The 27,070-nt window shown below is 36.7% G+C and overlaps 1 protein-coding gene across 2 annotated transcripts in view; it reads right to left on the bottom strand.

Moving 5' to 3' along the window:
- The window catches only part of MED13L (mediator complex subunit 13L), a 307,721-nt gene that overhangs the window by 100,807 nt on the left and 179,844 nt on the right, over positions 1-27,070 (bottom strand). For both annotated transcript variants that reach the window (XM_032602718.1, XM_032602716.1), the window contains exon 4: positions 20,927-21,010. In XM_032602718.1, coding sequence (XP_032458609.1) covers positions 20,927-21,010 — 84 coding nt within the window. The remainder of the gene's footprint in view (positions 1-20,926; positions 21,011-27,070) is intronic.

A 27,070-nucleotide genomic window follows, 5' to 3' on the forward strand; every position in this document is an offset into this window, starting at 1 on the left:
TAAAGACTGACTGAGGGACTCCCTAGTGATGCAGTGGTTAAGAATCCACCTGCCAATGCAGGGGACATGGGTTCAAGACCTGGTCTGCGAAGATCCCACATGCCGCAGGGCAACTAAGCCCGTGCACCACAACTACTGAAGCCTGCGCGCCACAACTACTGAAGCCTGCGTGCCTAGAGCCCATGCTCCACAAGAGAAGCCCCCGCAATAAGCCCATGCACCGCAACAAAGAGTAAGCCCCACTAGCCACAGCTCGAGAAAGCCCACACGCAGCAACAAAGACCCAACACAGCCAAAAAAAAAAAAAAAGGCTAAAACTGAGTCTTTGCTTCATAAATAATGGCTGTTTTTATTTATCAACCATTTGCACAGAGGAGAATGGTCTAATTAATGTTTTCAGTTTTAGTATTTTCTGGGTATTATACTTTATATATTTCTCATGATCAGACCGTTGCTTTTCTTTTTTTAGTATTGCTGGTTTTGAAGTACTTTTTGAAAAAATTTTAATGAAACCACCAAAATACAGATAAATTACTATTGCTTCAATAGGGTTTTCTTAAAGCTTTATTTTGAAGTACAGCCAAGATAAATAAACTTTTCTGGTGTATGTTTTTTTGTTGTTTTTTTTTTTTTGCGGTACGCGGGCCTCTAACTGTTGTGGCCTCTCCCGTTGCGGAGCAACAGGCTCCGGACGCGCAGGCTCAGCGGCCATGGCTCACGGGCCCAGCCGCTCCGCGGCATGTGGGATCTTCCCGGATCGAGGCACGAACCCGTGTCCCCTGCATCGGCAGGCGGACTCTCAACCACTGCACCACCAGGGAAGCCCTGGTGTATGTATTTTTAAATGAGGATGTTTCATTCCACGTTTGACTTCAACGTATATATCCTGAATTATCATTTTCAGGTTTTTTCCATATTAACACATACTTTTCTCAGTTTATTACAATGTTCCTTTTCCCAATAATTTTATTTCACCCAAACAAGTATTTGTTATATTCATATACAGTTGATTCTATTCTAAACTATGTATCCTGCGTAACTTTTTTTTTTGGGGGGGGGTTGCTGGGTTTTAATATCATAAAATTTAAACAACTTGTACTTTTTTAATGTCTTAGAAACGGGTGATACAATCCCACATATGTCCTTTTTACCCATTAGAATCATGCCTGATTTTTTTTCATGCATACTTGACTATAATTATGCCAAGTTTTATATAGCATAAGCATCAATCACTTTTGACATGATGCATTAAGGGATAGACTAGATAAAATAACTGCCAAGGGACATGTCCAAATGCAAGGGCTATTATAAGATAGGCACTTATAATCCCAACACACATTTTTGGACAGCCCAGAATTAAATCTCAGATCCACATCACTAGCTGTGTGACCTTAAACAAATCACATAATCTCTCGTCTGTAAAATAATCATCTCTCTCTTAAAGTTATTATGAGGATTACATGAATGTTCATTTGACTAATAAACATTAAATATGTCAGGCACTCTTCTAAGTACTTTGTAAATATTAACTCATTTAATTCTCATAACAATCCGATGACATAGGGAGAACAATTACTGTTCTTTTACAGATAAACTGAAAAAAGAGGTTAAGTAATTTTTACTTGCCTAAGGTCACACCATTAGTAACTGGGAAAGCTAGGGTTTGAATCCAGGCAGTCTGACCTCAAAGTCCACGCTCTTAAGCACCACACTTAAGTGTCTCTCAAAATACTGAAAAGCACTTGCCTGGCACCCAGCATAATGATAACAATGATGATAAAGCACACAGTGCCCAGCCTAGCATAGAAACATACAGTCCTCCAGAGGCCCAAAGATGGCTGGGGGCCCCAATGTTGATCAAGATGACATATAAAATATACAAGTACTTCTAGATTAAAATTACACAGTACAGAAATCTCTAAAAATACAAATTAATAATACTGCTTTAAGAATTTAAAAAGAAATCACTAATGAACTATACTATAAAACACTCTCCCACTGAGAGCTTGGTTTTTCTCTTAACATTGTTAAATGAATCTTAAAAATAACTAGCAGTTGATATTTTGGTACTATCGACATTTAGCACTCAATTTCAATTATAAACTAGAGGCACTAATTTTTAAAAGGAAGTGCTCAAGTGTATTTATTACTATAAAGATTCAGAAGAAAATTACATGTATTATTTTATGTTTACTTTTTTAAAATACCAGCATTATTTGTTCTGATTAATAATGTAATATATGTTCATGATGGAAAACTAAGAAATACAGGGGGTTTGGGAGAAGAAAACAAGAATCACCAGTAATTCAATATCATCGTGTACAGTTTGAGATATTTAATTTTCAGATGATGACAGCTGCTTTCTTTCAATTCTGAAAACAGATGAAATTTCAAGAACTAAAGTAATTATTGTCAAGGTGCTTCAAAAAGAAATGTTCTTCAATTAAGTGAGAAACATTAACTCCACTTACTATCGTTTTAAATAATGAATGTTTTCTCCACCCTTTATGCTTAATATAAACTAAGTTCAGTCAACAGGCATGATTGACTGAATCGGACTAAAATGTTTTTTAAAACAATTTAAACAAATTTTGATAAAATCAGTCACATGTTTATAAACTGATTACTAATTAATGACAAACACTGGAATTAAAATTAATTCTCTTCCACAGTACAGATAAGGCCAAATCACTCAGTTGGTATCGCTTAAGCATAACATGATTTAGCTTGGTTCCAGATATGCTAACAAATTGGAAGAGAAAAGTAACTTTTCTTCTTCTAAATGGAGTACCCTATGAAAAAGAACTTTCAGGCAAAACCAATTTATTTAGATGAATACCTATTCAAAAGGCATTTACACTTTCAGTATATTAACATCAATAGTCCTCAGAGGCCAACCTTCAAATTCCAACAAAGGGCAAGGAAAATAGTGTTAAAAAGTATTCAAGTAAATTGCCCTTCTCCTCCTACACCTGTACCCTGATAGTCTTATGGAACCTTTCTGGGTTTTCTACCATAATAAAGGCTTATTTGATATGATTTTATCTTACTCTTAATTTACAGGACAGATAAGACTCTTTATGTACCTTCCAATTTTCCAAACTAGTAACAATTAAGACTTAATGCTTAAAATAATTCTTTTTAATATCTTTTTGTGTCATTTAAAATCCATTAATTTATTTAACTTAAATAAATTAATTTAATTTTAAATCCATTAATTTGAGTCACCTCAAATAAATCTGGTTAGTAAAGGCACTCCAATACTGTGGTAATTCAGTATTCACATCAGTTTTGGGAAGCGACTCCTTACACTACAGGAAATTAAACTTGTAAAAGCTTTCAGCTTCTATACCTTATTTGATTTAATGTTAATCAAGCTAGCACTGATTTTTAATATATGTTCAAACAGGTTTTTAAGCAAGTTGTTGATCTGCTATTTGAAGAATAAGCAGGCTTGCCATTATGCCAGATACTCTTGTTAATGACCCTTTATGCCCTGTCTTTAACCACACTGTTTAAACACAAGGAATATTTTTGTTATATTTCATATACAGTGACAAAACAAAGCAAGAATTCTTTCGATGAATGAATTTTATAAAACCATAGAGTGCCCTTAAACTTCACAGATGTTTATGTACCCATGGCTGACTGCACACTATAGTATGTCAAGGTAACTGGTAGATGCATTCCTGCCAAATCTTGGCCAATAAACATTATTTTCACAGGCCCTTAAAACTACTATCCTGCTTAACACTACACTACCACCAGGACCACCACTTAAATTCCAACCAACTTGCTGCCCCAAACTTCATACTCCAATTTCCAGCCATACTCCCCCCCACCCCCGTATGAGGGGGACTATTGGGTAATAAATCAGCTCACTAAAGTATGCAGGACAGAGTTGTAATCTGATCTGAAATGTATGGGAACCTGGTTCCATTTTGCAACTTTACATAATTTTTAAATTTCCCTTTAACTGAAGGAAAAGGATTAACAGGAAACCTGGCACTTGAGTGTACCAAACACTGCACAGGGCACAGGTAGATTCTTGTCTTGCTGGGAAAGGTAGTCAGGACTAGCCACCCAACACAATAGCTTTTGAGTCTGGAGAAAAACAGCTTGATATTCTGAGGACAGAATGAAACTAAAATTAAAACCATAGACATTTATTGTGGAAAAGTCCTTAAAATGATCTGGTCCAACCCCCTCATTTTCTTAACAAACTGTAGTGAAAAATTAAGTTTAAATTATTTCAATCCAAATATTCAAGTATCTGCTGTGTGCTGGGTATTAGTTTATGGATTAGATTTTTAAAAGAGACTTCTTGAGTACACACATGAAACACGCCTGCTTATGATATACAGTTCACTTTTAAGCCTATAAGATGAGTTGAGAGGCAGTATGGATTAGTGGGAAGAACAGAAATCTGGAATCACTTACCAGAATTAAATACTGTGGAGCTCTACGCAAATCACTTAACCTCTTATTTTAAAAGCTAAGGCGACTTTCTTACCTCACAGGTCCTTCCAACTCCAGTAACATAACAAATCGGATTCTTTTATTAAAAGAATCCGGATTCTTTTATTAAAAAGTAGCACTGAGTAGTTTGAAAGTCTACACTTGGAAGCTAGGAAATTGGATTAAGATGGAAAATGTTTAATTTTCCTTAATTTTGTGGTAGATTAAAGAAAAATTACTATTATAGAGATACAATATTAGAGTCTTCCGAATAAAATTCTGAAAGAATACATAAAAGACCATTCATAGGGACTAATTCGTGCAAGTCTGGGAGCAAAAGAGGTGAAGAGGGAGGTTTTTGTTGCCTTCGAAACTACCTTTTTCAAGGGCATGTATTACTTTTATAATTTTTTTAAACCTCCAATTTTTAAAAACCTTATGAGCACTTAAATCATAGAAGGCAATGTAACGTAGCAGAAAGTACAATGAACTACAGAAGGGGAGAAAAGATTACTAGTCTGCCTCTCTAGCTCTGTGACCTTGGGAAGTATATTTGAGTTACAACATTCTAGCTTTCTTATGAAAACAAGAATGAGACTACTCAGTGTGGTAACTATCCCGCTGGACTCAATTTTATATTAACTGGTCTTAGGTTACTTTTCTCTCATTTAGTCATTAAGTGCATCCATCAAACACTGAAAGAGCAGCAGGAACTAAACAAAAGTAAGATAGAGTGAAAATTAATTTCCCTATAATAAAAATAATTAACAGCCAAAAACAATCTAACAGAGTTCTGGAAATGTTTAATTTGCTGAAGAAAAATAAGGGATAAAAGATAAACTTGGGGGTTTCCCTGGTGGCGCAGTGGTTGGGAGTCCGCCTGCCAATGCAAGGGACACGGGTTCGTGTCCCGGTCCGGGAAGATCCCACATGCCGCGGAGCGGCTGGGCCCATGAGCCATGGCCGCTGAGCCTGCGCGTCCGGAGCCTGTGCTCCGCAACGGGACAGGCCACAACAGTGAGAGGCCCGCGTACCGGGGGGAAAAAAAAAAAGTACCAGTCACTGAATATTTAGGCAAAGCTTCAAGAGACAGACGGAAATTCACCTCTCCATACCCCTGATCTCTATTCCTTTGACCCAAGGATTCAAACTGATACCTAGAAAGACTTCCAGTTTGACAGCTCTAGGGGAATATGCAAACCATGTAACTACCACAAGGGAGCCGTCAACTGAGCAGCTTCCAGCTTAGCCCCTTAGGGCAAGTGCCCTGACCAATGCCCAAGGCCCGGAACCTCTTTCTTCCTTCTAAATATGCATTGAAATTTCCTATTTGGGACTTTATTGTGCAAACAAGGTCCAGAAGAAGCATGATTAGGAATCTCCTTCAGAACCTTGAGCACTGCCATCTCTGCAGTCTTCTCTTTGTGTCCCTTCTCCACAAATAGTTTTTCCATTGTTTGCAGTTAGCCCGGGAACTAAAAAGTGAATCATTTGTTTTTTATTTGTTTTGGAAGAAGACAGTACTTATTATTTGTTTGCTAAGATTAAGGGCAAGAGCCTTGGTAGCACAGAGATCTAGCTCTGCCCCATAGCAGTCTCATCTCCCCATCTCTCACCACCACTCCTATCACTGACCTCACAGGGTTGCTGTGAGGAGTAACAAGACACAAGTACCTAGCAAGCAGTATGCAGAAAGGTCCTGTCCCTATCCCAGAAAATGTACTCTTAGCTCTGGCACTTTCTTAGTCTTTTACTGAAATTCTCTAGGTCTCCACGTTCTCACCTGTAAAACGAAAGTAAATAACACAAAGCTGCAGGTATATAGTGAAGACTGGAAATAATTTATGTTGAGCATTTAGCACAGTATCTCAATAAATAATAGTCTTAAACAAATATTAGCTCCCTTTCCTTCCAACTTGAAGTTGTTTTACTGAGTATCTCTATCTTGGTTGCTTTTTATTCTACCATTTCAATTTGTCTTTCAGAGCACATCCAAACCTGTACTGTGGACTCTGGGAAGCATGATTACCTTTCTACTGGTGCCTTCTCTTCAAGTTTCAAGTAGAGGCCAACTGATTAAACCCATACAGAGAGGCTATAGTGGCACCAGGGAGCGCTATAAGGAAATTCACTTTAATGCTATAATAAGGCTTAGGTGCTTCTCAACTGCAATAATGTGAGGCATACCGTAGCTTCAAAAAAAATTTATCATGAGCAATAAGAGCCTGCAGGTTGTAAATGCTAAAATCCTTGGCAAGAGACAAAATATGACAATACAAAAAGCACTAACTAAAAACAGTCCCAGGATACGTTAATAAAATCTGAAGAAGCAAGGAGGCAAGAGCAATAGGGAAAAGTTATACATGAATTGCCATAATTTAGTGGCAAGTTTGGGCTAGGCCATCAAATGAAGGCTTGGTATTCCTGTCTGTTTGTTTAAGATCTCTAACTCTCAGGACAACGCTTATTGGTGGCTCTTCTGCAATTCTTAAATTCTAACAAGGAACTACTCTAATTATTTAGTCATTACTAAAACAACGTTTAAGTCTCTATTCTCATGAACCATCACAATTAATCTAAGCTTCATTAATTTAGAACTTTGTCACAGAACTTCTATCTAACTGTCTAGATCACTCAAGGAGTTCTCTTATTAGAAGTTATCTCTTCCTATGTTCATTGCTGTTAAGCTGAACTTTCCTCTCTAGAAGCCAAGTCTTTCCTTGAAACACCACTGTGTACATGTCTTTGTTACTGCTATTTTCCTTTCCACGATTCTACCCCAAGTCATCCAAACCTCAGATTTAACACAACACATTTAACTTCAAGAATCTTTTCTCTTCACTAGAACCCACATCAGTATCTTCCAATTTTCACCTTTAGCACTTAATATTCCAAAAACCAAGACACTAATTATATATAGTGTCTTATCTCTAATTGCTTTAAGTGTTTATATCTTACCTTCCTGATAATACTAAGTTCTTTAGCAGGACTTTGTCAAGTTATCTCACTTATGTCAACCAAATACCAAAACAAAACGATTTTTTAAAAAAAACCAAAAAGAACAAAAAAGAAAACTGTTAGAAAAGCTACTCACAGAACACAGATAACAAAGCAAACAAATTCTGAAATTAGAAAATTTCCTATATAGTCCTATATGCATGTCTTGGATTGATCTTCAACACACCATCACTATCTATTAAGTAAAATAAAGCAATGGAACAATGGGTAGGGTATGGGTACCATTTGCTATACTATGTGTATAGAAAAGGGAAATATATACAACACACTGTATATCTGCATAAACCAATCGCTGGAAAGACAAAAAGAAACAGGTAATATGATTTAACACTAGGAGAGAAATTGGCTGGCTGGGCAGTGACTGGGGAAGAGACTTTTTTGCCTATATAATTTTGTGCTGTTTAAATTTTATACTACATACATGTATTGCCCATTCCACATAATAATTTAAATAAGATAAAAATAATTACTCAGAGAGCTCATCAGTTGAAAAGAAAACACTTTCAGGTATGTATAGTTTAGTGAATTATCACAAGAATTAAAATGCTGTGCTGTGCGTAAGATTTATTATGACAAAGACACATACTCATCCAATCATTTCTCAGGTATCTATGAAGATTCTAAATTCTAGCCCTTATATAACTTTGTAATCAGATAAAATTTTACCTTAAAAATTTATTTCTAATCAATAATCACTCCTCCTACATTAAAGGTATAATCATTAACCTTATTAGTGAAGACAGCATGAAGAACTGAGAAAAATAGCAGTTGTGAAACTAGAAATGCCTAGATCTGAATCCTCAGCTTTCTAGCTGTGTGGCTTCTCAGCTAACCACCTCAGCGTATCTGGACAGCAAATTTCCTCTTAAGGGCAGAGGTCAGCAAAGTTAGGTACCAGGGCCAATTCCATCCCGTTGTAACCGAAAGTGGGGGTCTGGCTGCTCATCACTCTAAAGCCAATAAAGAGGCAAGTTGGTGGAAAGGAAAGTTTGCTTTATTTCGGATGCTGGCTACCAGGGGCAGGGCAGGCTCCTGTCCAAAGGCCGACTCCCTGCCACTGACAATCAGTGGGCAAGAGCTTTTATAGACAGAGGGAAGGGGCTACAGGTAGAAACAGCACAGTCAGCTCTGACAGTCATCTTGAAATTGGTCATCGGTGGTCTGACCAGCGTCGTCATCTTGATTGTTTTAAGTACAGTTAATCTTCAGTTCCAGGATCGGTTTGTTCCCATTTCTTTGAGGTCATTTCTCGGAACTGTAGCTTATGTCATGGCTACAGTCTGGTCATCATGTAGTTAACGTCTTTCACCTGCTGGGGTTTTAGTATCTATAAGACAGCTCACAGGGTATGGCTCAGAATATTATCTATAGCCCTTGAGGAGAAGCTAAAGGTCCTTGACTTTGCTTAATGAGTAAACTATTATTATTATTTGGTCTCCTTTGGCTGTTTTCCTTTGTTTCTGCATTTTCTCACTTCTCTGATTAAACTTATTCTTTGGCTAAAGTTTTTCCACAGAAAAAAGGCAGGCTGAGGACATGGGTGGGAGCGGAGGGAGGACCACAGGGTCCTGCTCCATTTCACGGTCACCTATTTTTTGTAAAATAAAATTTTACTTGAACAATCTATTGCCCATTTGCTTACATATTGTCTATGGCTGCTTTCACAGTGCAATGTCGACTTGACTAGTTTTGACAGCAACCATATGCCCTGCAAAGCTGAAAATATTTACTATCTGCAGGAAAAGTTTACCTGCTCCAGCCTAAGAATAAAATGCAGACAAACCACATCTTTGTTGAAATTTTTTAAAGTATTGGAATGCCGAGCAGGCAGCAGGTCAAAACTATTTTCAAAATAACATGAAGACATTATTTATCCTTTTCACTCTAATTTTCTCCAAGCGCACAATGGAGTTTTCCAGAGGCTACATCGTGTGTGATGTCACAATAGACTACAAGCAGAAGCAGACACAAGAATACAGCTGTTTTCCCTTAAGCCAGAGTTTAAAGAGATTTGCAAAAACAGTGCCACTCTTCTGACTAAATATTTTTTCTTTTAGAAAAGTGTTATTTTAGTTAAAAAGGTTGTGTTAACATATAATGGGTTTGTTACTGTTACTTTAAAAACTCATAAATATTTTAACTTTTCTCAGTTTTCTTTGGAGTAAATATTGATAAGTATAACCCAATAAACAAAAGCTCTTTTGGGTGCTCAGTAACGTTTATAGGTGTTTTAACAACAAAAAGTTCAAGAATCTGCTATACTACAGCTCTAGTGCATCACAGCAGCATGATTAACTGGCCTACTAGAACAGTCAATACACTGGGCAGGGACTGTGGATAAACACAGTGTCATTTATTAATCATGGACATTACCAGGACAATCAATGACAACACCCCATCCCTCAAGCTGTTTCCGAAGGAAAATTTGACAATTCTCATTAGAAGCTCCTCAGGGGACTTTTTAAGACATTTACTCAAGGGACTTCCCTGGTGGTCCAGTGGTAAAGGATCCACCTTCCAATGTAGGGGACGTGGGTTCCATCCCTGGTCAGGGAACTAAGATCCCACATGCTGCAGGGCAACTAAGCCAGCGTGCTGCAAACTACAGAGCCCATGCGCTCTGGAACCCATGCGCCACAACTAGAGAGAGAACCACGCGCCACAGAGAAGCCCACGCGCCACAACGAAAGATCCCGCATGCCTCAAAGACGATCCCGTGTGCTGTAATGAAGACCTGATGCGGCTACCTAAATAACTAAATAAATAAGAGAGATTTATTCAAAACTTTGAAGTAAGGTCAATGGAAGACAGCTTGTCCTTTCAATGCCATATAGGCGAAATGCCCATCCAAGGATTATCTAGTGCCTCAGTTCCTCAGCTGTGCACCAAACCCCCCAAAACACTGCAGCAAATTCACATGGATGTGGTGGGATATTTTAAATTTGGTGGCGGGGGGGGGGCCCTCAGCTGTGACTATGACATAAAGTAAAATCAATATGCACAGGAAATGAGAGTAGTAGCATCCAATCTGATTCCAAGGTTTGAGCAGTTGTACAGTGCTCAACAGGCATACATGTCCTATTTATCAGCAATTCTGGGTAAGAAGAAAATACATTTTATCCTTTCAATTTATGTTCATTTTTTGTTCAAACAGCTACTAAGCTGTAGATACATATATACCTATTAATTTTCTAGAAAAACCTAGCTACTCAAATACTCTTTGAACTGGTTTTCACATCTTACCTGTTCTTTCACTAATTAATGAGTTGATTAAAATGTATGCCATTTGTTCATTTTATATTTGCATTAGAGTCCAAATTTTACCTTTCTGTAAATTATACTTTAGTGTGCTGAAGTGACCCTTTTCCAGTGTATCTAGAAATAACTCTATTTTTAAAAGCTAAATTTTCAAGAATTCACTAAGTAATCATCAAGCACTATGGAGGGATGTATATATAGGAACATATAAAGTATCAAGAAAGACTCCATATACATTACTATGTTCAAATAAAGGACATATCTATGTGTTAGAATTCAATTAAACTCTCATAATTCTATGTGGTTTTCTGAATTTTACTATTTTTAATAAATACATTCAATCTTTTTGTTATAGGAAAATACACGACAGATTTTTTTTTTTTTTTTTTTTTTTTTTTTTTTGCAGTATGCGGGCCTCTCACTGTTGTGGCCTCTCCCGTTGTGGAGCACAGGCTCCGGACGCTCAGGCTCAGCAGCCATGGCTCACGGGCCCAGCCGCTCCGCGGCATGTGGGATCTTCCCAGACCGGGGCACGAACCCGCGCCCCTGCATTGGAAGGCGGACTCTCAACCACTGCGCCACCAGGGAAGCCCCCACGACAGATTTTTTTTAAGACGTTTGGAATGACTTATGAACACATTCTTCAAACAAAGCAGTATAAAGGCAAGCTTTAAAAAGTGAGTGAGTAATATGGAATTAAATTCCCTCCAGGGAAACATTTTAATGTTATTCATTAAACACAGGGCTAAGAACAAAAGAACAAATGGCCACATTTGTATAATTAGTACTTTTAATGCCAGATATGCCAGTAAACTAAAAATATAGATAACAATTTATTTTATCCTCAACCTCCCACTATTTTTTTCTACTGTTCTTCACTCCATATCAAATATTTTTATCTAGACCATTCTTCTCATTTCAAGCTACATAAGTGATAAATGTGTTTAAGAAGGAAAAAGCATAGGAAAAACGTTCCCCTTTTTGGTACCCTTATGAGGAATGGCAGGGGAAAAAGCAAAGTAAAAAGCAAGCGTATAAATATGTTTCTAGAAGGTCTGAATGATACCTATCCAAGTGAGAAGAAAATCCTGGAAGTGGTGGTGGTTTGTAAGGAGCTTCCTTCTTTCCTCATCTGGTAATTGTGACTGCTGGACCCATTTCTGTCTGGGTCACTTTTCACCTATGCTGCCTCCTTTTATTATCCAGGGTAGCTATCTCACCTTACTACTAAAGACACTTGGCTTAACATTACCTAGAAGTGTATTTTCTATGTGAAATATGGAAAATAGACTCTCACGCTTTATAGTGAACCTTAATAGTCAACAGGCTTCTTTATAACTACATATGTATATGAGACCAAAATCAAACCTATGAAAATACTTGGTGTAAAGGGGGTGAATTTTATGGAAGTTCTATCATCTGCTTTTAATGCATGGTTTATATAAATTATACAACTTTCATATATATACATAATATTAAATGATCTGAAAATGGAAAAATAAAATGATACATAATGCTATTCCTGAATTATGATCATTTAATTTTGAAAAGTTGAATGGTTTCATTCATAATATAGTGAATAGTATATAAAGTGCTTTATAAGAATCTAGGAAGAAGTTTATGAAACAGGCTTTAAATAATTTGTCTAATTATTTAGACTTTCACATTATCTCATTTAATCCTCAAAACAACCTATATAAGGTAGACATCATTATACCTTTATTATTATTCCTACTCAGAGTTTAAAAAACACAGGAACAGAAACACAGGATATAGTAAGTGGATCAGTTTGACTGTGTTCACTGAGAACATAACTAGGAGTTATAACGAAGTTCTAAACTTCTGTCATTTACTCCCATCAATAATACTTGTAATAATGTATATGTATGTGCATCAGATTCCTAAAAAAGTCGCATGCACAAAAAGTTCTAATTCCTGAAGTCAATACTTATGATTCTGAATACTTACACTGCGGGTCAGGATGATTGGCCCCTACTCATCTGCCTCACCCCAGGTTCAGCTCCAACTTGGTTGCTCGGTAACTTCAGCTGTTTCTGAAAATAACTGACTTGTTCAAAGGAGTTGCAGGAGTACTGCATGCATCCTTAAAAGAGATCAGATACACAAGGTGCCAATGGCCCAACTGTAGACTTCTCCATGATATACTCAGAAGAATTAAGAGCTCTGAAACTTGGGAAGCTTAGTTTACAGAAAATCAAAGCACAAATGCAGAATGTTTTGTTCTATAGCAGCTACAGAACATACCCTGTATTGTACTTCAAACACACAGTCACGTTCGAACGTATCCATAATATACTTCAACTAAAGCATCCTCTGGTTTGAAATGTACTTAGCAAGTATTTTATTGAGTCTTCACTGGGTATTTTTAACAGCATGTGTTTCTAAGGGTTGGGGGACAGGGAGGCCTTGCCATTATTAAAGTAGTGTCCTTCAGTATTGTAATTTACCTTTTTGAACCTACAAAACACGCTTAAAATGATCAAGGGTAATACAAGACAGTACATGTTTAATTTAATACTTGAACATAATCATGTGTCCCAAACCAGTACTATAAGTTTTTAGAGACTGGGAAAAGGAAGGGCTACTGGGATAAAGTTGAAAGTAAAGCATATAATCCCAATTTTTCTGTTTTCACAAACTGGGTGTTTGTGGGCTATCACAATGTCTTATTCTTTCCCTAAGAAACTCTAGTTGAAATCAAGGCCTAGAAACACTTAAGGACACAGCAAATCATTAGCAGAAAAAAGCTGTTATTTATTTCAGGAATGTGAACCATACTGTGATAGAAAGCTTCAGTTCTAGATCTTGAAATGTTAAGTAAGAAACAAAGGAGAGGAGGTGGCATGCTACAATGAAATTGATAGAATACTTTAAAGACCATTGAGACAAACTCAAAATTCTCCAGCTAATAGTCCAATTTTCTCATTCAGTGAAACTTACCTTCTACAGTCTTTTATTTTTTAAAAATTCATCTAACATAGAAATACTTTAGTCAACTGTCTTCAATTATACATACTAAGACGTTCCTTTGTTTTCTTAGATTCTCAGTACCAGATAAACTCTGTAAACAACACTGGTCAATCTCAGTGATACATAATAATCCTTCAAATGTTCCCCAACAATGCTCCCTCTTCTGTGTGCAACCAATTAGAGAGCCCTCCTTCTTTCTATGAGGCCTGTTAAGATCTCAAAATGTGTTGAGTCTGCTTCCACTAGCAGAATTGCAATTCATGGGCTAGCAATGGGGGACAAAGTCCAACAGGGTATATAACGTATGCTTTCTACTAGGGAATACTTGAATTAAAGTAACCATCATAAAGAACCCAACTGCTCAAACTTGAACAAACCACTCAATAAGAAATAATACTGAGGAAAAACTCATGCAAAACTGACAATTATAAGAAACAAGGATTTTTTTTTTTTTTTATGCGTTACGCGGGCCTCTCACTGCTGTGGCCCCTCCCGTTGCGGAGGACAGGCTCCGGACGCGCAGGCCCAGCGGCCATGGCTCACGGGCCCAGCCGCTCCGCGGCATGTGGGATCCTCCCAGACCGGGGCACGAACCCGTGTCCCCTGCATCGGCAGGCAGACTCTCAACCACTGCGCCACCAGGGAAGCCCAGAAACAAGGATTTTAACCCATTTATAAAAGATAATATTTTAAAGGATCATCTTTTAAAATAAGAATGATAAAGAGAATGTTGTCTTAATGACATAACTCAATATTTTGTTTTACATTAAATGAGTTTTAAGACCTCATTTTTTACTTTGATCCTAGAAAACTAAATAGATTTACAACAGAAAGAAGTTCCATTCAGTTCCTCCAAACCTGTAATATCCTTTGTACTAGGGATTGTAATAGATGCTGAATAGAATAAAAGGAGAAATAATGATGTATAGTAAACACCAAAATAAGTATGATTCTGTTTTAAAGATTCAATTTAGGAATAATGAAGGAATGGGAAAAGGAGGAAGGAGAGTAAATTCTCATCTTCCTTAGTACAAATTCAAGAGAAAAATAAAAATTTTTAAATAATAAAATAAAATTCAAAAGAACAGTAAAAACATACTATTGATAAATATAGAGGTAAAATGTCAGAAACAAACAGCTAGAAAAGATGCCTCAGGGGAGCAGCTCAAAGAAGAGAGATCAAAGTTAACTTGCCAGGGAAGACAGAAAGAGTGGGGTAAAAAAAAACACGAACAAAAGAGAAAAGGAGTTTAGGCTATGCTAGGAATTGTGAAGGGCAACTATGGCTGGACAAAAGGCTTCGACTGGGGAACAGGAATGCCCGATAAAGTTCGGGTAACATCCTAAACACTGATGGCACATTATGTTCTTATGTGGGAGAGCGCTTCACCAAAAGTAGACTAACAGAAGGATACACAGAGCAGAGGGTTTAGAAACATAAGCAGTTTGAAGTCAGAAGACCCAGACAGGCAGAAGACTGTAACAACAGACCAGATATGAACATTATAACAAAGAGGAAGCTTCACAGTTACATAATTCAGTATTTCATCTTAGCACTCACAGTGTTCTATATTCTTTAGCCATAAATATTGTTATAATAATACTTCGAACTTACACAACTATTAATAAAACTCTACATGAAGTACACTGTCACTCTCTCCTGTCAGGTTCTCAGATAGGAATTTAATACTTTCTAAGAACCACTCTTAATAAATCTTTATTTTTATAATATCCTCTAACACTCCAGAAACATCAAAGAAGTAAACCAAATACTTATAAAGTACATTATGTACTTTCTGGAGACATGCCTAGATTCTACAATTCCCCTAGATCAGAGAATCGAAAAACTGAAAATTATTTTAGAAATGATAAATGCTAAAACTAAAGTCCAGAGGGATTCAGTAAGTCCCACAAAGTCAGACAGTTAATGGAAGATCATCCATATTTCTAGATGGACCAGTGATCAAGGAGAGCTCTGTTTCCAGCTTAGTTTCAGTCCTCTAGGAAGAATTACAACAATGATATTCACAAAACCTCTCTAGTATATATATACATTTTAAAAATAAATGTATTTATTTTATTTATTTATTTTTGGCTGCGTTGAGTCTTCGTTGCTGCGCGCGGGCCTTCTCTAGTTGTGGCAAGCGGGGGCCACTCTTCGTTTTGGTGCACGGGCTTCCCACTGTGGTGGCCTCTCCTGCTGTGGAGCACCGGCTCCAGGCACGCGGGCTCAGTAGTTGTGGCTCGCGGGCTCCAGAGCGCAGGCTCAGCAGTTTTGGCGCATGGGCTTAGCTGCTTCGTGGCATGAGGGATCTTCTCGGAACAGGGCTCGAACCTGTGTCCCCTGCATTGGCAGGCGGATTCTTAACCACTGTGCCATCAGGGAAGCCCGATATATACATTTTTTAAAGGTGTACCTCTTACTGTAAGGTGTTTAAAATCCTTTTTGAAACTGACAGTATATATTTAAACTGTGAAAATAAATTATTGATATTCAGGATATAAGATTTTATTGTGTACTTTTTAGACTGCTAATAGGACAAAAAACTAACAGTGATAATTGCCTTTCAGTTATTAAGGAAAAAAAGTAATTTTTAAAAAGTAAACAAGCTACCTCTGGTTGAGCTGATCTTTCAATTTGACACTCTATGCATAATGTGTGAAAGTACAAAGCAGAGTGCCTGGTACATGAAAGATACTTTTAAAAACAAAAGACAGTACCACTTAGTTTTATCATAGGCTCCTATTAAAAGTTTGTCTCCTCCCTTCCTAGATCCAACAGTTTTCTACTTTGCAGCTACTTATAACAAAATATAATAAGAAGTCTACGTTCCTATCTTCATTTCAACTGCCATTTGTAACTCAGGCTACTGGAACCTGAAATTCACTACTGCAACCTGAAATTGACTACTGCACTGAAACTGCTCATGTTATGTCCATCATGGATGCATAACTGCCTTTTAGAGTGTATTTTATATGGTCTCTCTGGTAGACACAGCTGATTAATCTTGAAACTTTAAAAATTCATGGTTTTGGTGACACCGATCCTCCTGGTTCTCATTTCTCACTGACCTTTCCTAGTCTCCTTTATGTACTCCTTTTTCTCTACCCATCCTGTAAATGTAGATGCTCCCCAGGACTCTAACCTCACTGTCTTCTCACTTTTCACACAATTCTCAAATTCAAGTGACGAAATACACAGAACCTTTTGATATATCTTCCATCAAATAAACCAGCAGAAAATGACTACATTATTTTATAGATCCACCAAAAACAGACAAAAAATATGGTAAAACTATTATGTTGATTAATAAATCCAAGTTGTCCCATTAATTTTATTTATGAATTTCCCATTGGCTAGTCCTTGTTAAAGGTACCACATCACTAATGACCTTAATTTTTCTGGACACTAATAAGAGATTCCCTTATCTTTCACACTGTAAGTAATTGTTTACATGTCTGTCTACCCTCTAATGAGAGATCCCTTTCCCTGAATTTTCATCTTTGCACCTCAAGAAGGAAACACAGATGACTGGGCTATAATATAAGGGAAGTACAGCAAAGAGGAGGATGGGAAAGAAAACAAGAAGAGGTGAAGCGATAGGGGAGGGTGAGGAAAAACAGGGAATGAAAATTTTAAAGTGCTAAAAAATATTCTCCTACATCAAAATATTTCATCTTGTTACACAAAAACTGATTTTTGCTACTAAAACCAAAAGACAAGGGCATCTCTTGCACATTAGGCAGTGTGAGAACATAAAAAAAGAAGTTAAAGAAATAATCTCAGGCTTAAGAGTCAAGAAAATATCCAGATGAAATGACACAAAAGCACCCAAAGTAATGTACTTCCCATCGTGTATGTGCGTGTGCATCTGTTAACAGCACACACAAAAATAATGAGAATAGTTGAAAACATGTGAGGTTATTTCGAGTATCACCCCAGAGTAGGGCAGGTTTGCTCACAAGGAAGAAATGGTGATTAATTCAGAAAATGCACTGGCAAGTTGGTATTTGTGTTAACTCAGCTACTGTACACCTGATACTAGGAAAGATCAAAGGTCCAAACTGTTATTGGGGGCAATCAATTATTTTGCTAAAATTGGCATTCAAAGACTAAGGAATTATAAACTTCAAATTCTGTGGTAGTCAAATGTGGGTTGAAACTAGACTAAATTAGAAAATAAACACCTTTCCAATAGAAAGAAACTCCATCATTGGAACAACTTCTAAATTATTTTAAAAGAACATATTTTTTTACTGGTTTGTTTTTAAGAATATTCTGAAAGCAAAGGCTTTTTCAAGTTCAACATACCTTAGAACTCAGAAATTTTGTATGCTTGATGTTAGCTGCCACAACTCTTTAGGACAAAGCAAGTTCTCTTTCCTACTTATTATATTCCAAGGATGAGTAACAAAAGATATGCTACTATAGCAAAAAACAATATAAATTTCTTTTATCTTTTTTGAAACTGCCTGGTCAAATTTCTATAAATATCCCAAACTTCATCTCATATCTAACACTGAGAACTCTTTAGTCTACCAGCAAATGATTTAGTTTTGCTATCAATATGGAGAGAAATGATAGCTCAAAAAGTAATATGCTATTAATCGAACAGGTGAAACCTAACCATCAATATATTCATTTGTCGCCACTATTAGAATTATTTTAGCTTACATAAAGTAGTGTGTTAGATCATCTTTTTAATCTATTGAAAAGAAGTATCTATAGGCTAATATCACTACTTTAAAAGTGTATTCCTTCTATCTGGGTCTAATGGTATCAAATAAGAGAATTCCTAAAAATATTAATGTGTATATATAATGTGTTAACACTGGGCAGCAAATTTTCCTCTCCCCTGGTACTAAATTGGTATGTACTAAAAAAAAAAAAAAAAAGCTTCAAGAAGATTAATTTGTCTTGCTTTTTCTCAACTAAATTATAACTAGCCACATAAATTAACTCATTTAATCTTCACAATAACCCTCTAGATACTAATTATTATCAATTCAATAACAGCAAAAATAAAAGTTCACCCCAGAAAAATTAAACAACTTTTCTAAAAGCAAATAACTTGTAAAGAGAGGTACAGGATGTGATCCCAACTCTTCTTATTCTAAATGCCCTCCTCTACAGGGCCACTCTGTCCATCCAAAATGACTCAAGCACTGAGATCCTGTTTCAACATCCAACAAGATGCTCTATTTTCCACTCAGAGAATGAGTGGAAAAGTCATTACACCTAATAAAGTTTTATTATAGCAAGTGCCGAATTTTTAAATTGAATCTTTGCTTTAAAATGTTTTCTAATTGTTAAAGTCTTCTAAAATAGTTTTTTTAGTCATCCATATTTCTACACTACAAGAAAACGAAGTTCCACGAGGTTCAACCACAAATATAAAGTCTTAAAAATAATAAAATAACTTAATTACATTCCTCAGAAATCAACAGCCTCCCAGTTTTACACAAAATCAAATATCCAAATATATTACATGTATTATTTACATCTGGCTTGCTTAAGTTAGGAAGACTCTATGAGTATCTAAATAAAGTGTAAAGATATACAAGCTATACAAAGATCATTAAGCACATCTGACTTTTAAACATTATTTTTTACATTAAAATACTAATTGCTACTCCTTCAATCCCTTTTTTATTTCTACATTTCTTCTTCATCCCCAAATTCCTCTCAAATCATCACACAAACATCTATACCTATTGATCAAAAGTTTTAGGACTGGCTCAGTCACTTCATCAGTGACCAGCTGTGAGAATGCACACTACGCATGGAGAGGCACACTAGGAACGGCAAAGAAGAACAATGTACTAAAGCAAATCCATATATAACCATTCAGACTCCTCAACAATAAAAGCCCAAACTTTGACCAGTAGGAAAATCTAAGTCCTCTGTAAATTTTAGGAAAATGCTAAGATGAATTATGTCCATGAAACATTCATTAGTTAGACCAAATCGATAAAAATAAAAGGAAAAAAAAAGTTCCTCTCCATCAATCAAAGCATCCGTAAACAGAATCACACCCATGCACACTAGTACCTTTTTCTAAAATCTGTATTATCCTTTTCAGGCAAACTTTGATACACATAATACCTACTGTCTACTTAAATATAATTTTTAATAAATCCTAAATGTACTAAAAAGGGGGAAATATTTCAAGGAAGTTCATGGTGATTTGGGGGAAAGAAAAAAAAAAGCCAGGCCCTAATTTATCTGATTTGAAAAAAGAAATCCCAATTTTCATAAATTAGATTTAGTTAATGAGGAAGTGGTTACATTGCTCAGAAATCACTTCATCAAAGCTTTAACACAACCACTTTATCAAAGCTTTAAGACACACAGGCTGGAGAGAAGGCTGCTATTAAATCTCTTACAGGAAGAAGTGGCAGGAGTAGCCAGCTGAAATTCTGGCCAGCTCTCCAAAAGATCTAATCTACCACATAAGGTTTCAAGAGCACCTGTCTGCAGCCAGAAGCTGGGACCCTTAGCTTAGGGCAAGTTCATGGATAGTAAAATAGAATCAAGATTGTGTACCCAGCTCTACAAAAAAAGAAATAGTCACCAACTTCCAATTAAATCTACACTGTGTTCAAAGGAAAGTGAGATAAATATTAGATTTTGATGGTTTTCATTTTTGATTCTGGCTTGATTGATCTAAAACTCTGTATTTGTTTAGTATCAAAGGCTGCCTTTAAAGCCATGCATATAATAAATGATGGTTAAAAGTTTAGGATTATTTAGAGAAGTAATTCCCAGTTCTGGTTTGACAACTGTCAAGGATGTGTTGACTGACTTTTAAGGGGCATCAAACAATTCTACAAAAACTGTCACCATTTGAATTCACTCGACTGTTGATTTAAAGTTATGCCACATAACACTATAAGGAAGAAAGATAAATGAGAATAATGAAAATAACAAAATAGAGTAATTCAATTCCAAATAGTGTGGTTATAAGGGACTTAGACATGGGTTACTGATAATCATTTTTCTAGTCAAGATTTAATATTCCACAAAAATTTAATAATAGAGTATTTAATAAAATGTGATCCAGGAATCTATTTCAAACATCTAAACTACTAACATTATTGGAAAATAAATAAAAGCTACTTCCTCCATTCACCTCTTCCCCAAAGATAGCTGTGGTCAAGCAAAAGAAACCAAAAACCCAAAAGAATTCTAAAGACTCACCTTTTGTTGACCGGCTTTTCATCTTTTTCATAGGGCCGGACAAACCATTTCCCAATCCTAACGAAGTTCTTATCCATTAGGCACCTACAATAATTACATCAAGAATACAGTTTCAATAACAAATTAGCAAGTCGCTGAATTAATAATCACAGATAAGATCCACCATTGAAAATAAAAACATCACCAATTAAACTGTCAAAATGTTTTTCTAGTACTTAAAATTCTTACACTATACTTACTGAAAGAATTTTCTGACTTTGGGTATAGATTTTTATTATGTATTATTCTTATACATGTAAAAAAATCAGAATTAATTGGTTGATATATTCCTGAAACATCTTACACTTTTGAATTGCTTCAAATCCAATCACACTTCTATATTAACTTTTGTGTGATCAAGAATGTTGGGAATATAGGCAGCATTTCTTAAAAGTACTTCAGAGATATTCTTCCAAGCCACTGACACCCTTTTTGCAAGTTTTAATGCTGGATCTTTCTTGCTTGGTGTGTGGTAGTCAATTCTTTAGCAGGGATTTCGGTAATAAAAGCATAGCACAGCCTCTTCTAATTAGGTATTTTCCTTCTGTAGACATGGTAAAGCACTTGATTATGGCTTTGCAAAAAAATGAGGAACTGCAGTCATTTCTTCAGTAATGAATATTTTGCTTTCTTCATATCTAAATTGTGCCCCGCTTCTGTTTTCATGCCGTTTTGTGTACATTGTTTTTCCGTGTCAAATCACAGGGTACTCTTTCTGAAGACATGTTAATGGCAACTGAACTCAACTCATATAATACCCAAGGTGCACACAATTCAGCTGAAGTGACAACAATATAAGTAGCTATGCTCAAGTTCACTAGAGTACAGGCAGATGACAACTATATCATAACTCCAGTCAATTGTGAGATGCCATCATTTGTAAAGAGCATCCCTAATTTTAACAATATAAAAATGTGGGAGAAAATGTGCATTTTGAAACTGATGAAATACAGTAATCTCTAATACTATTCAATGAAATGATACATATTTTGTAAGAAAACCTGTCAGAAAGGTGGATATAATTCTCCTATACAAGGTTCTACCTACCAGCAAAAGAGCAGCACAGCAATTCTTTGTTGAATATTCAGGTAATTCTGCACGTGGCTTTTGGCTCTGTCATTTCCACTCCATCAAGGAGGATGGAAACAATTCAAGCCTTCGCCCAACTCATTACAGATTTGCATTAGTAAATGGCAATAGTTTCTGCTGGCCACAATGTAACTCCCTATGGGCAGAGCCAATATGAAGCAGTGTCTCATCAAAAAGTCACTTGCTTCAACTAGTTTTATTTTGAAAATGAACTTCTACAACAATCTTCCTTGCTCACAATGAAAAAAAAAAAATCATTTTCAAAGTAACCAGTCTGTTTTCCTAGGATGATAAGTGAACTTGTTTTTTAGGGTTAAAGACTGTATGACTCCATTAAAGTTAGAATAGAAAATATGGAATACACAATAAGGTGAAAGTGCTCAAGAAGCAAAACTGAAAAATAAAATCGCCACAGTTTATTCCCTAGTTAAGGGACTTAACTGTGTTTTTTAGGTAGACTACATATATACTGTCACATTTCCTCAGTTCTTTACTCATTTTTTTTTTTTTTTTTTTTTTTTTTCAGTACGCGGGCCTCTCACTGTTGTGGCCTCTCCCGTTGCGGAGCACAGGCTCCGGACGCGCAGGCTCAGCGGCCATGGCTCACAGGCCCAGCCGCTCCGCGGCATGTGGGATCTTCCCGGACCGGGGCACGAACCCGTGTCCCCTGCATCGGCAGGCGGACTCTCAACCACTGCGCCACCAGGGAAGCCCTTCTTTACTCATTTTTAAAGCCCAGATCTATCTTGTAATTGATTAATGTTTCTTTATTCTCCAAAAGCTGTTATTAAATTGAAGGTGTATCTTAAAATCAAAAATGCTTAGAATGAAAGTAATAGGACATGTACAGAATCACATCAAACATTAAACAATGTCTTCTACTGATACACATCTTCACTTAAATAAATACCACTTCATTATCTCATAAGTCTTGAAGGTCAGAATTCAAAAGAATCATTTATTCAACAGAGAAAACATGAATTTACAGGTTATGAACAGAAAAAACTTCAAGGCTTTAGACAGTATAATATGAAAGAAAAACATAAAATATTTCTGATCAAAAAGGACAATGTACAAAGTCTGTTTCAAAACCCTTGCCCTTCTATGAAGTAAAACCCACAAATTCTATTTACTGTTTTCATTCCAGAACAAATGAGGGATTGGAGTGGAAGAGCAGCAGTGCACAGCCAAGACCACTCAAGGACAAAGGCAAAAGGCAAAAAGCTAATGAAAATGCTGGGAGCCTAACTCTCTGTGCTAATGTATCTCCTGGAGTTTCCACTACAGATCACATTTCTTTGTCAGGCAAAGTCAACAAAAGGTTATTATCACTAATACACAAAACAGCCATGGAAACTACTGATTCTTCAATCCAAAATCATCTGGTTCCAAATGAGAGTCATGAATGATTTACGTGATTTTCAACCACTAATCAGCTTCTATGTGATCAGTGATTTCCCTCTCACTGAAAGGAAAACATGAAAACACACAATTGCACTGAATGAGCAGTTTTTAACACAGTTTGGATTTGCAACTGACTTATTTCTGCATAAGGGAGTCGTCAAAAGTCATACTGTCACCAGTGATGTGGCAGAAAGTTAGCAAAGTCACCAAGTACCTCAGAGAAGGTTGGGACCAAATTAATGAAGATGCTGAATGTGCCCCCTTTCTCTGCCCTGACCTGCAACTCAATAGAGAATTAAAGAATTGCTGAGTTAGATGTAGATATGGTTAAGTATGAAGGCAAAGTTTCTTTTTACTCAAAAACAGGTAAAAAGAACTCAGCAACTATCACCATCAATTTTTACACTCCTCAGTCTCTTAAATCTCAACTGTGGCTGGTCCAAAAGAGAAACTCACTCACTCTCTCTCTCTCTCTCTCTCTCCCTTTCTCTGTCTCTCTCTCTCTCTCTCACAGACACACACACACACAGAGATACACACACACGTATACAGATACACATGGAGCCTCCAAGACTAAGCAATACAGAAAGCATTTCCATCTGGTGTTTTGTACTTTAAGTTACGGGAAGAAATGTGATGAGACATGTGGCTTTGCTAAGAAAGACAGTTCTACCACCTGATTGATACCTGGGACTATGCTGGCTCAGGAGCAGATAATATATTGTGGTACTAATAAGCTCTTGGTTCTCAATCATTCTGGGGTCATGATTCTATGTTTAAAAAAAAATCTAATGAAAGTTATTATAGACTCTTTCCCCTAAAAAACGCAAGGAAAAGCAAAATACTACATACAATTCCATAGTGTTGATGAACTCTGAAGCAGATCCTAGAGTGAGAACTTCTGTACTAAACACTACCATTAATCACTACTAACCCTGCTTTGGCCTAGAATCCCTGCCTATCCCATTATATCCCTTCCTCCTCTATTTAATTCTATTCATCCTTTCTGTCCCAGATCAGAACAGCATTCTAACATCTACAACTTTGTACTTTCTCCACTGAGTTGTAATGAATCATTTCTGTGGCTCTTGTCTCCCAAGAAGCTATGAGCAATTTGGGGGCAGACACAGTTATCTACCTTATTTACTGGCAATATTCAACAAATATTTAAGTGCCTATTATGTAATATGCTTTATGTTCTGCTCTAAAGTAATAGGTCTTCAATGAATATCTGAGAAATGAATGCTATTATACACCAATGAGTATTTTCCTATTTGCAGTATAATACTGTTACCCTTCTTGTTTGTAACCACTAATCATGGCCAGACTCACACTGTTATTTGAATTTTCTTGTGTGCATGTGTTTGAGGTAGAAAAAAATTATGTATTTCATTTCTTTATAGTCCATCACCACTCACTCCAGACTAAAATCACAGTAGATACTCAACGTGTGGAAATTCACATAGGTGTTAAAAAACTTTAGGAAGGGAGACTTCCCTGGTGGCGCAGTGGTTAATAATCCGGCTACCAATGCAGGGGACACCGGGGAGCCCTGGTCCAGGAAGATCCCACATGCCGCAGAGCAACAAAGCCCGTGTGCCACAACTACCGAGCCTGCGCTCTAGAGCCCCCAAGTCACAACTACTAAGTGCGCGTAACACAACTACTGAAGCCCGGGCGCCTAGAGCCCATGCTCCACAACAAGAGAACCCACCGCAAGGAGAAGCCCACGCGCCACAGTGAAGACTAGTCTCCGCTCACCGCAACTAGGGAAAGCCGTGTGCAGCAACAAAGACCCAACGCAGCCAAAAATAAACAGAATAGAAGAGAAGAGAACAGAACACAATAGAATAGAATAAATGTTTAGGAAGACTGGCACTACTGCCCATATGTTTTAATTATACTTGAAGAACAAAGTTAAGCAAATCTTTTTAAGAGAGAGAATGCTAAGGTATAAAAACTACAGAATATCAGAAATATAATTTTCCCTCTTTTACAACTCTATCAACCTTTATTTTACTGTTTTTGAGGGACAAAATTTATATTTAAGTTGATAAATATATAAACCTAGCAGACAAACTTCATCTGCCAAAAAGTGCTTTAAATCAACATCACAAATAGTGCTAAGACTATGTATCAGTTAACCCTGGCTGTCCACTCAGTATCGCCAAGCATTGTTATTGAGATTTTCAAAATTACCTTACTATTAAGATACGACAAAATTCTGTAAAGTAGTTCAATATTATCTTTAAAGATCACAGTGTGATTTCAGATTTATAAAATGTTTTGTAAGCAACAGTTCTAGGTAAATATTCCTCTTTAGAAATAATTCCAAGCCCCCTACTACCTCCCTAAAAAAATCACTGTTTCAAGAAGAAAGGAAACAAACACGTGCTGAAAAATAAAAAAGAAATCAGGTTGTGTGTGTGTACATGTTTCTGTGTCATGCCCAACAGCTCTAAATAATTAACTACAAGAACAACTTGACTCTGAAGCTGGCAAGCCCCAATCTCTAACCCCAAAGCCATGGGCTGACCTGACCTAAGTTTACAAGAGCCACAGCTGCAGCCGCAGCATAAATCAGCAAGCCATTTCACAGACGGGATAGTTGGGAGGTTTAGAAGGGAGCCACCACTGGCTTGGCTCTTCTGCGCCCCTCATATTACGCAGGTGTGACAGTTTTCATAGATTTAAAAAGTCCAAGGATAGTGTTCCTCTACCACATCCTCAACTAAACTGCCCCTCAGTTTTATCTACTTACAGAGCTACTTAGATAGACTAAATTTTATATAACTTCGTACCAGAACATCCTCACCAGCATCAAAATCTTTACCTCACCAATCCAATTTACATCAAACATGTATGAAGTCTCCTCCCAAGAAACTGCAGTGCTCTCAATTCCCAACTAAAAACAAAAAAAAAAAAAAAACGCAAAAAAAAACCCAACCCATATAATTTAAGGCTGAAGAAACCTTTTTCAACTAATCCCTTCTATCTTCATTACTTCGGATTCATACTGTGCCCTAGTGGATGCTGTCTCCTCTGGCCAAGTAATTCCTATTATTTCCACCCTCTCCAAAATCTCTGCAAGGCTAAGGTCTTTCGTAGGACTAGCCTCACCTGAAACATCCATTTGACTTTCAAACATTTAGTGTCTAATCCCACTCTCTAACCACACTAATAATAATAATAAATTTAAAGTCTTAATCCTTTCCCAGTCCTAAAAATATTAATAGATGAAATAATTAGTCTTAGGGTGAACATGTTTTTCTCTAGACATTTTCAATTAGATATATGCTTTCATTCACTGCGTCTACAATGTCTGTAGTGTCCCTTCCTTTAATGCACATGCCCCTCAGGTCTAAAGGCTCATTTTTCTACTTCTTTTAAAGAACTGCACACTGTAGCAATTTAACAAAACGGGAATTTATTAATTACTCATTTCCAGCTCCTCTAATCACCTTATTTACCAAAGGATCCTCAATGTTGCAGTATCACATAACCATTTCTTCAACTAGGGCTATACTCTATCACCGTTCTCTAATGAATATATTCGTCGCCTTGAAATCCTTGAACCACCACATCCAAGGACCTTGCTCCTTTGCCCTCTGA

The sequence above is a fragment of the Phocoena sinus genome, chromosome 14, assembly GCF_008692025.1.
Source record: "Phocoena sinus isolate mPhoSin1 chromosome 14, mPhoSin1.pri, whole genome shotgun sequence".
Lineage (NCBI taxonomy): Eukaryota > Metazoa > Chordata > Mammalia > Artiodactyla > Phocoenidae > Phocoena > Phocoena sinus.